Consider the following 11,174-nt stretch of genomic DNA (forward strand, 5'->3'; position numbering starts at 1 on the left):
AATACTGTGAGGTAGGACTATGATCACTTCATTTTACAGAAAGATTTAGTAATTTGTACAAAGTCACACAACTGTTAAATAGTGTAGCTGAGATTCACACCTGGCAGTTGCATCCATCTGTGGGAGCTTGGTGAGGCCGTAGATTTGGGTACTGTCCAGCACAGAGAAGGGACGGTGACCGAAGACAAGAAAGCTCTCATGTCCTTCCCCATGTTCTTCTTCTAAAGGCCTTGTGTCTGTGAGCTCCTGTGGGAGCTGAGCAAAGGCCATTCTGAGGGTCCATAGCACTAGGAAGCCCCTCTCATCCCCCTGCCAGGTAGCCCTGACATCACAAGCCCACCTCTCTGAAGAACATCCTTTCCCCCTTCTCCTTGCCTGCTCCTACAGAGCCTGGGACAGGGTGGATGCTCTTGGCTATCCCAAGAAGCTGTGGTGTCTTGTCTCCAGAAGGCAGGCCTGCCTGAGTCCCCAGAGTTGAGTTGAGCCCAACACCCTGCATACAGTAGGTGTGGAGTAGTTGGGTGAGTGTATTCCAGACTATTTTTGTTTTAACCCCTGCGGGAGCAGGCTGAAGCTTTTATGTGTATACCGCAGGGTTAACCCAGAGTCCAGGCCACCATTCTGAGGGAGTGGTTAAGGCTTGCAGGAGTAGCCACTTCCCCAGCTCCAGTGCCTGGCATGGAAGAGGTGATACTTCGAGGTCATGGGAGTGTGGGGGATGGCATGGGGGTCGGGCTGGGACAACTCAAGCCCCATGACTCACAGTCCTGTGCTATTTCCAGGGCACACTTATGGATGTTGAATAGTCAAGAATTTTCTGGTTAGAATAAATGACAACAACTGTGTACACAGACATCTTTGTGCATTGATACTTCATGGCCACTTTGAAATGGAAGAAGGGCACTGATTCGGGTTCAGATATCCTGTGGGGACCATGGACATGCCTGATAAGTTTTGGGCCAATATCTTTGCATAATTTGCCAAAAGAAATGCCTACTTTTTGACAAGAACCCACAAACTGGATTTCTGTGTTTCAAGGTTCAGGTAGTTTGCTGGGAAAGCTGGGCAGTAGGATGGGGGTGGTGGTGGTTGGACTTCTCTTTTCTGTGGCTGGTGGTACTGCCTTCAGCGAAAGGCCAGACCACCGTCATGCCTCATCTTGGAAAGCAGAGCGTTTTGACAGGACATTTCTTTTGTTTTTGTTTTTTTTTGGTACTTTAGTTGAAGGTTTGCAGAGCAAACTAGTTTCTCATTAAACAATTAATACACATATTGTTTTGTGACATTGACTGCCAATGCTATGACATGTCAACACTCTCCCCTTCTCGACCTTGGGTTCCCTATTACCAGCTTTCCTGTCCCCTCCTGCCTTCTTGTCCTTGCCGCTGGGCTGGTGTGCCCCTTTAGCCCCTTGTTTTGTTTTATGGGCCCGTCTAATCTTTGGCTGAAGGGTGAACCTCAGGAGCAAATTCATCATTGAGTTACAAGGGTGTCTGGGGGCCATACTCTCAGTATTTCTTCAGTCTCTGTCAGACCAGTAAGTCTGGTGTTTTTGTGTGTGTGTGAGAGTTAGAATTTTGTTCTACATTTTTCTCCGGCTCTGTCTGGGACCCTCTATTTTGATCCTTTTGACAGGACATTTCTAAGATACCATCCAACTCTGACAGCCTGTAACCTTTCACCCCGCGTGCAGGGAGAGGCTTGGGGTGTGACTGGCACATGTCCTGAATCATAACAAACAAGGATTTTCCCCTAAAAGCATCAAGTATCCATTATATCACACGTTTTGGTGGAGCCCTCTCCTTGCTGACACTGGACTCAGTAGTTTCTGGAGGCAGCTCTGTTGGCTTCAGCCAGAGAAGCCCCCCAGCTGCCCTGACAAATACTGATGCCCACAGGGTATCACGTCTTCAGGTGGGGGCCAGACCAGGGGAAGCTGGCAGACAGGAGGGGGCCCCATGGGCCTCGCCATTAGAGGGAGGGCTCTGGATGACAGTTTAGGTTCATCTAAGGATTTACAGTGATAATGATAGCAGAATGGGATAAAAAATATACTCATGACTTATCATGGGCCATAGTGAACATATCATAGAACACTGTTGAAAGTGAGCTTTTGTCTTTGGGAAAAGGATCTATTTTGGCTTTAGCTAGGTGTCAGTACCCACCATGAAGATAAAAGAAGCCGGACACTCACTCAGCAAACGTCTACTGAGCATTGCCTGTGGACTTATCTCCTATATTCTGTCTGTACTTGGAAGTTTCTTGTTCTTGGCTGGACATCTGCTTTGTTTGAATCAATGAATCCATCTCCCTCTCCTCTCCCCACCCCCACCCTGCTTTTTAGAGGAACATCAGTATTCATGTCATAAAAAAGAAAATAGCACAAAAAGCTGACTCCTGCTTCCTGCCCTACAGGCCCCTTTTCTCCCTTGGCCCCTGTGCAGTTGGCTCTCCAGCAAGTCCCCGGGCGGGCGGGCGGGAGGGCCATCGATCGCCTGGTGAATGCAGCTCTGTGTACAGGCCTGTCTGCCCCAGCCGCCTCTTCGCCCTTGGCCCCCATTGGCTGCCGCCGCCCGCAGTGGTACCGCACCGGTGACCACACCCCGTCCGCCTGGGAGGGAGGAATAAGAGCCTGTCTCTGCCGCCACGCCTGCCACTCAGGCGCTGCAGCCAGAGACCACACGGCAGCCAGGAGGTGAGAAAGCGTCCTCGGGAAGAAAAGGCTCTTTTCTTTTTTTGGAGGGGAGGAGGGAAAGGGATGGGGTTAGGGACTGGGTGGTGGCTAAAAAAAGTGTCTTTAAGATAATTGGCAGCATTTGAAAAGTGTTGATAGCATTACATGCTTAAATCTTGACTTTATTGCTGATCTTATTCCTGCTTTGTGGACCTTTGAGTCGTCAACACCAGACAGCTAGAGTAGAGGCGCATTTTACCTGCTTTTATGACCATAACAGAGAAACCTCAGATCTAATGGCTAAGAGGCCATGGCTGACATTTTCCCAGAGGTACAAATGCTGCTCCTTCTCTAATTTTTTCTCTTCCTGGGGCTGAGAATAGGAGCCCTGGTGGCGCAGTGGTTAAAGCACTTGGCTGCTAACCGAAAGGTCAGAGGTTGGAACCCACCAGCCGCTTCACTGGAGAAAGATGTGGCAGCCTGCTTTCGTAAAGATTTCAGCCTTGGAAACCCTATGGGGCAGTTCTGTTCTGTTCTATAGGGTCACCATGAGTTGGAATCGACTCGACGGCAGTGGGTTTAGTTGGGTTTGGAGCTGAGAATAGACTAATGCTAGTTTAGCCTTGTATCATAAATAAATGTTTGATCTTCCTCCTCCTGGTTACTTCCTCCATGGTCCTGGGTAATTGCTTCTTGGTCTTCCCATTTCCCTCAATTTGAAATGTCCATGTCCTGCTGGACACCACTCGGAAATTCCATGACAGTTTGAGAAGGTCTTTACAAATGAACTACAAAATGAGTCAAAAAAATTGGGGTTTCTGGTGGGTTTAACTTTCCTCAGTCTTACAATTCCTCAGAGAGGTAGAGCCCCCACGTTTAAAGTGGACTTCCAAATTGTATGTAATATGTAGGTGTGTCTTCCTGAGGAGTTAAAGCTCCAAAATTCTCATTTCCAATATAAAAAGATCAGTGCAGAACTTTCTCAAAGGTAAGTGAGAAGGACACATGGGTATTTGATTTCAACTTTCTTAAAAGATAATCTTCACAGCATCAACTGTTTCTTCAGTCACAGAGAAGAAAAAATGAATTTGTAGTACGGTTAAGAAGAAAACCACATTTTATGGAGTTCTATAATATATGAAGGTGCCTTGGTGGCACAGTGGTTAAGAGCTCGGCTGCTAACCAAAGAGTCAGCAGTTCGAATCCACCAGCCGCTCCTTGCAAACCCAACAGGGCAGCTCTACTCTGTCCTATACGGTCACTATGAGTCGGAATCGACTCGACGGCAATGGGTTTGGTGTTGGTATAATATATGAAATATGTGTTTTTTGAATTTCCTTTTAAAAAAAAATCCCATTAGTCATACTTTAGAGAAAAATCATTTAATCTCCCCTTCCCCAAATCATCATGGACTTTAAGAAACACCAGGATGATGCAAAAGTTTACTAGGTTTCTTACTTTGTTTCTTAAAAAAAATCGATAATTGAAAACCTGAGGGCAAAGGATGGGAAAGTATGAAATGTTAAGATTTTAACTCATCTAAATTATCTTATATATGTGAAATACCTGATTCTTAGGGATTTAAGGGCAAAACAAAGTACACTGATTACTAATAGGGTGACTTTGGCAAAGATCAGGCCAAGACAAAAAATAACCTCAATCCTGTTCCCTTCGGGAGATCACAAATAAATAAAATTTCAAACCTTTTCTTTTTAAGATATAAGTGATATATTCAACATGAGAATGATTTTTCAACGATGAAATTCAATTTATTTTTAGTTATGACACCACAAAGGGTTTTCTTTGACTTGATTAGAATTCAAGGTCCAAAGCTGGTAAACTTCTCTCCCTGAGCTTCTCAGTTTTGTGAAACAACGGACCAGCTGCCGTTTATAAAAAGCGCCACATTCCCAGGATTGAGCAGATATTTCCTCAGATTGCTGGCCATGATGTAAGGTATATGGTGTGGGGGACGTAGGAAGTTTCTTGCTTTGGTATCTACAGAGAAGCACTTATTTCTAGTACTGGTCCCAATCACATTCTTGAATAACCCACCATTTCCCCATTCACTTGAACAGGCACCTTCAGGAATACTAACTACTTGGGGGGCAGCTCAGCTCCGGCTGCATTCTGTCTACTCCCACGTCAGGAGCGCACCAGGTTAGTCGCTCAGCCTTATAATACGTCTTTGTTTCTGGTAGGTCAAGGTGCCTCTCAGTATCTTCTTTCTAAAAAAAAAAAAAGAAAAAATTTGTGGCAATTCTACCATATTTATTTTTCCAGATGAATTTTACAACTGTTTTTGGTCATGTTCCTCACCTATAAAATAATTCCATTAAGATTTTTATTAAAAATGAGTTACATTTCTATCTTAATTCAGAGGAAAGCAAGTTCCTACATTTTACATTCCTTAGACTCTTTTGGAAGGACGTGTACTTTTCTTGCTGAATTTATTCTTAGACAATATGTGTGTGACCCCGGGTTGAGGTCTGTGCAGATATTACACTGAATGTTTTACACTCAGACGAAACCCAGCACGTGAGAAGGTGTCTTTCCTCTGTAAACCCGTAGGATGTCGGAGCTGGAGAAGGCCATGGTGTCCCTCATTGATGTCTTCCATCAGTATTCCAGAAAGGAAGGTGACAAGCACAAGCTAAAGAAGTCTGAACTCAAGGAGCTCATCAACAACGAGCTTTCCCATTTTTTAGAGGTGAGTATTGCTTTTTGAAATCAACAGTTTATCCATCCTCCTTTTTGGAAACCCTGGTGGCGTAGTGGTTAACACCTATGGCCCCTAACCAAAAGGCTGGCAGTTTGAATCCACGAGGAGCTTCTTGGAAACTCTGTGGGGCAGTTCTACCCAGTCCTATAGGGTCGCTATGAGTCGGAATCGACTCGACAGCAGTGGGTTTGGCTTTTTGTTTGTTTTTTTCTACTTATAAAGCCAACGGTATAGTTTCTCTTCTGAGATGCCCTGAAGGTGATTCCAAATCCGTTTCAGGACTCCTGGGGTGCTTCTGAAAACACACTGACCGCTCGTTACGGAGGCTGGCTTAGAGGGGCCCCACTGTTTTCATTTTCTTGATTTGTCTTGTGTATAGCAGGTACATTAAGGAAAAACTGCTGTCTTAAAGGCAAAGGTACAGGTCCCAAACAATGCTGACTTTTCTCTGAAAAGCTAAGGATTTATAGTGATAATGATAGCAGAATGGGATGGAAAATATACTCATGACATATCATGGTCCATAGTGAACATATCATAAGAAAACTTAAAAATGAGCTTTTGTCTTTGGGAAAAGGATCTATTTCGGCTTTAGCTAGATGTTCAGTACCCACCACAGAGACAAAAGTTGCCGACATTCACTCAGCAAACGTTTACTGAGTGTTGCCTGTGTTCAATGCTCTGAGACATACACCCAACAGACATGGCCTCTGCCTTCAGGGCACCCCACCTGGGCTCATCAATGAATGACTGCGAGCCGGTCTACTGAGGGCATTGGAGAGGTCTGTGCCCGTCCCTTGGAACCCTGGGGCTGTGCAGGAGACTCCACAGAGGAAGGGGCGTTGGAGGGAAAAGTTGTCCTCAGTGTGGGCCCCTAACTTAGGAAACTGGGGTTCCTGGTGAGCCCTGCTCTTCCTCAGGCAGTTCCCACTCTGGCCTGAGGTGGCAGCATGTTCAGACACCTACACTCAGGGACTTACTTCCCTACCCAGACTGTCATTGAAGAGGAGACCCATCACATGCAGGAGAAATGGCTGGACGATGAACCAACGCACTAGTGTCTGACCAAGTGCCAGTTCTGGGGAAGACACAAACACTGGCGGGGCCCTGATACTCGGTGAGGGAAGGCTGCCCTCCCCCAGCTAGGCCACTCGATGCAGGACAATAAGCCCAGAGCACCCGCAGCCCTGGTTGTGCAATGGTTAGCACTGGGCTACTAACCGAAAGGTAGGCGCTTCGAACCGTCCCAGCCGCTCTGCAGGAGAAAAGACCCGGTGATCTCCTCGCATAAAGATTACAGCCTGGGAAACCCTACGGGGAAGTCCTACTCTGTCATACAGGGTCACTATGAGTTGGAATCCACTTGATGGCACACAAGCACCACAACAAAACCAGCAGCAAAGCCTACACACCGTTTCGGAGCTTGCCCGGGGCTCTCCTGTTGCTGCCCCCACCCAGACGCTCTATAGTTGAGTGACTGGGGCCTGCAGATTCTGCAGGGGCACCCCAAGTCTCAGGTTCTGGGACTCATTTTCTCAGGCATTCAAGTTCAGAGCATGCCGGCTGTCCCACAGCATGAAGTCATCTAGTCCCACCAATTCTGCCTTTAGATTTAACAAGTTTCAGTTTCTTCTTCTGTAAAAAGGATGACATGAGATGGTGTCTGGCAAATGCTTAACATACAGTAAACGTTCAAGTGGTGGCTCCTATTACCAATGATTGATTTTAAGACACAGAAAAAAGGTTAGTGTCTTAGAACCACAATTTAGAAAAGATAAATAATTCATGGTAAGTGTATCAAAAGGAGCCCTGGTGGCACAACAGTTAAGCACTCAGCTGCTAACTGAAAGGTTGGCGGTTCGAACCCACCCAGTGGCTCCATGGGAGAAAGACCTGGCAATCTGCTCCCATAGAGATTACAGCCTAGGAAACCCTATGGGGCAGTTCTACTCTGTCACGTGGGGTCCCTATAAATCAGATTGACTCTATGGCACCTAACAACAATGAATGTATCCAGGCATCACGAATTTGTTGGCCTGGTTTTATCGAGATGATTTCAGTTTGGAGGAAAATCTACAATATAACTGAAATTAACGTACTCCTTCCATTCACCTTTCAGCAGATGCTCGTAAGTCCCTCCCTATCTCCACTGGAACCGCAGCTTGTATATATTTATCTTGTATATCTTACATTTATATGTGTATATTTTACACTCGAAGCAGCCGTTGTACATAGAGTTGGCTTCTCCAGCCAAGCTCTCCGGCCCTGGGGATTTGGTATTCTGCAGAGTGTGCCGTTACACTCTTCTCCAGCGCTCAGTGCCCGCATTCTTTCTGCAGTGCATTGGTTGCCCAGCGCTGTGGCCGTCCCTCTGAGACCTTGTACATCACTTCAGAACCACACCATTCACTTGGCCTTGGTGTTGGGCAGAAGGACTGTCAGGGAACATTCTCATGCCCCCTAGAAAACAACATCAAGTGGGAATTGGAATGTAAGGAGTAAATAAATTCGGGCCATGTTCCCAAAAGTTATTTCACCATCAAAGAAAACCTTCAGTGCATTATAATCCATGGAAAGCCTTCATTTTAGAGATGTCCACATAAACACCTGAAAAACTTAGGGGTGCCAAAAGCTCTTTTTTTTTTTTTTTTTTTTTCCTTCAGACATTCACATATAACATGCTCAGGCTGGTCTAGACTGAATTCCTTTTTCCAGGTGTTTTAAATATAACAACCCGCAGTTTTTCAGATCTTGCTTGTTCCGTTCAGTCTTTCCAAGAAGCCCAGGTCCCACAGGACCTAAAGTAAGGTGGCACAAAACAGCACAGACCTCAGCCCAGCCAAGACCCCTGGTCACAGTTAGAAGAAATGATTTCTGGTATTTTACATTTTCTCTTAGCTTATTTTGATAAAACTTATTAGAGCCATCTAACTTTTAATCACGTTTCGATAGCTCTAAATTCTACTTAAAAACAGATGGGGCAACTCCTTTCATCTCTCTTAGGAAATCAAAGAGCAAGAGGTCGTGGACAAAGTCATGGAAACACTGGACAGCGACGGAGACGGGGAATGTGACTTCCAGGAATTTATGGCCTTCGTTGCCATGGTTACCACTGCCTGCCACGAGTTCTTTGAACATGAGTGAAGCGGAGACAGCCACCAGCCTGTCCTTGTAACAGAGCTGAAGGTCACAGAGGGCAGCACAGAGCGCAGGCATGCAGACTAGTAGGAGCTGAGCTTTTCAGGCGTGTTTAGCTAATTAGGAAGCTTACTTGCTTTGTGAATGAAAAAATGAAAACCTCTTTCCAAGGCTTGTTTTTAAAGGCCCACACTGTTATTCCGCTAGGTTATTCGGCACATACATAAGCTGAGTGGTCCCAGGGGTTCTTGGTAACCATCACTGGGGAAAGTCAAGGCCCAGTTGTAAAGCATGTGCTGTGGAGACCGCCATGGCTGTGCAGAATCCTAACTCAGAAAAACAAAACTGACCACCCAAAATGACTCTGGGGCATTTGTGGTTTCTCCGGAGGCCCTGGGTGGCGTAAACAGTTATCGGCTACTAACCAAAAGGTTGGAGGTGACAGTCCACCCACACGTGCCTTGGAAGAAAGGCTTACTTTCGAAAAATCACCCATTGCAAACCCTGTCAAGCACAGTTCTACCCTGATATGCATGGGGTCACCATGAGTCGGAGTTGACTCTATAGCAACCGGCTTGGTTTTTCGGTAAGCTTCCACCACCCTTAAAGATACAAAGCCTTGTCCACAATCATCTGAAAATGCTGCCCTTCCTTACATTTTCTCACCACTAGCGCAAATGAAACCCGAAATAGATGGTCTGTGCTGTTCCAGCTGCCCAAAAAAGCAGAGTCACATTTAGGTTCCTTTCCCTATGGCAAACTGTGATTACTAGGTAAATATCTAATGCTAATGGTTCTAAGTGGAAAATATGCTGCATAAACCAATGTATACTGACATTTTAACCCTAATTAGAAACGAGAATCAAAATTCTACTTTCAGCAGAATTCTCCTTCTACTAAGATTACATTTCACTGGATCTGAGTTTTGTTAGTTGCCACTAGGTTGGCTTAGACTCCCGGAGAGCTTGTGTATAAGAGAATGGAATATTGCCTGGTCCTGTGCTATCTTCATCATCATGGGTATGTTTGAGTCAATTGTGGCTATTGTGTCAATCCATCTCACTGAGGGTTTCCCTCCTTTCTGCTGACCTTCTGCTTTACCAAACATGATGTCCTTTCCCAGGGATTAGTCTTTCCTGATGATACGTCTCAAGTAAGTGACTGTAGGACATATGTACAGAAGGAACATGGCGTGGGCTCAGGACCAGAGTTAAGCTCTGTCTCTCTGGAGAAAGTAGACGTGCGGCAAGTAATTTCAACTCCCTAGCCCCCTCTGGTCAGTAAAGTGATGGACCACGTGATTGTTCAAATGTATTACCAGCGACTCGAGGGCACACTTGATGTGTTTAGTTGGTTGGTGACTGTCATTCCTGCCTTTGTTTGTGTGAGGAAAATAGTGCTTACCGCTGTTGGTGAAATCAATGTGCATGGAAAGCTGAACTTCATGTTTTGTATCCACAAATTCAAATAAATCAAGTTTCAAATAATTCATATAAGTTATAAATATTAAAAATAAGTGCCAGGAAAATCCAGATTAATTTAATCCACTCCCCACCTCCTCTTTTTTTTTTTTTTTAAACTGGCGTAGACTTGGAAATTCATAAATGCTTATATTTGCATTAAATAAAGATAACGCTGTAACCATTCTCTGTAGCCATTAACTTTCATGACCCAAGGGACAGATACAGCTCACTTATATTTTATGGCTCTGCTGTTTCCTGGGAAGCTATTCTCCCACTGACAGTACAAGCTACCGGTAGGTGGGGATCTGTAAAATAGTTTAAAACCAGGGCTTCGAACTGGTTCTGCCTGGCTCACTCATGGCCAAGGAAGCGTCACTGGAACAGACCCGAATTTTTAGTTAGGGTGAACTGGAAAGATAGCTGGAACTGGAAAAATTACAGATCGAAGCCCTACTAGAAACTTAATCTCCCTCCTAGAGAACAAGGGCAAAGTATGCATTGCATAGCAACTGTTGCCCAATTAGGGTCCATGCCCTGGAGCAGTCGAGCCAATGAAGTGTACTCCAAGTCAGAAAGAGAGAGAAAGTTTATTAGGAGGCGACACCAACGGGGAGTCCAGCAGCAACGCAATCTGTCTTTATGGAGTCCCGAAAGGCAATTTCTACATCAGAGCTTACACATTATTTTGGCAAGGATTACCTAGTGTCTTCAGACACGTAGCCCATTGATGGTCGGTGAGTATACATCATAAGACAATTACAAGAAACTCTTTATTAGACTAAAGATATGCATGCTGGACATCTGGACTCTAATCTTTGTTTGTAACAGGCAAAAAAACTTACATAAAAATCTCTCGGCGAGTGGAACTGGCCTGCCACGTTTACTCTGACCGAGATAAGGAGCAAGAAAGAAAGTTGCAGACCAAAAGCACCAGGTAGCCTTCCCAGCTACCATCTTGCAGGCTGAAGGCTATCCGCCAAGAGAACATAGAAAAGGAGGGAGACGAAGGTCACAAGAGCCGAGAAGGCCCCATACCCCTTTGGAAGGAGACCAGCGCAGCTGGTACAGTCAGAAAAAAAGTATAGGTTAGAGTATTATTATGGCTTTAGTTATGTCAAGCTCTCAATTGGCCATTGTCTTAGTCATCTAGTGCTGCTATAACAGAAATACCACAGTG

General features: G+C 45.3%; 1 protein-coding gene across 2 annotated transcripts; it reads left to right on the forward strand.

Moving 5' to 3' along the window:
- The first annotated feature begins 2,659 nt into the window (after positions 1–2,659).
- S100B (S100 calcium binding protein B) lies at positions 2,660–10,114 on the forward strand. 2 transcript variants are annotated; one of them, XM_023739114.1, is made up of 3 exons: positions 2,660–2,695; positions 5,246–5,384; positions 8,400–10,114. In XM_023739114.1, the coding sequence occupies exons 2-3, from the start codon at positions 5,247–5,249 to the stop codon at positions 8,538–8,540; spliced, it is 279 nt and encodes a 92-aa protein (XP_023594882.1). In that variant the 5' UTR covers positions 2,660–2,695; position 5,246; the 3' UTR covers positions 8,541–10,114. The 2 variants fall into 2 exon arrangements, with proteins under 2 accessions (XP_023594882.1, XP_004384843.1); XM_004384786.2 differs by lacking the exon at positions 2,660–2,695 and adding an exon at positions 4,757–4,834.
- The last annotated feature ends 1,060 nt before the right edge of the window (positions 10,115–11,174 follow it).

Source organism: Trichechus manatus, unplaced genomic scaffold (assembly GCF_000243295.1).
Source record: "Trichechus manatus latirostris isolate Lorelei unplaced genomic scaffold, TriManLat1.0 scaffold00128, whole genome shotgun sequence".
NCBI lineage: Eukaryota > Metazoa > Chordata > Mammalia > Sirenia > Trichechidae > Trichechus > Trichechus manatus.

Coding starts and splice junctions, on each gene's coding strand:
- S100B (XM_023739114.1), top strand. CDS start 5,247: ATGTCGGAGCTGGAGAAGGCCATGGTGTCCCTCATTGATGTCTTCCAT. Junction 5,385..8,399: donor AGCTTTCCCATTTTTTAGAG/GTGAGTATTGCT, acceptor CATCTCTCTTAG/GAAATCAAAGAGCAAGAGGT.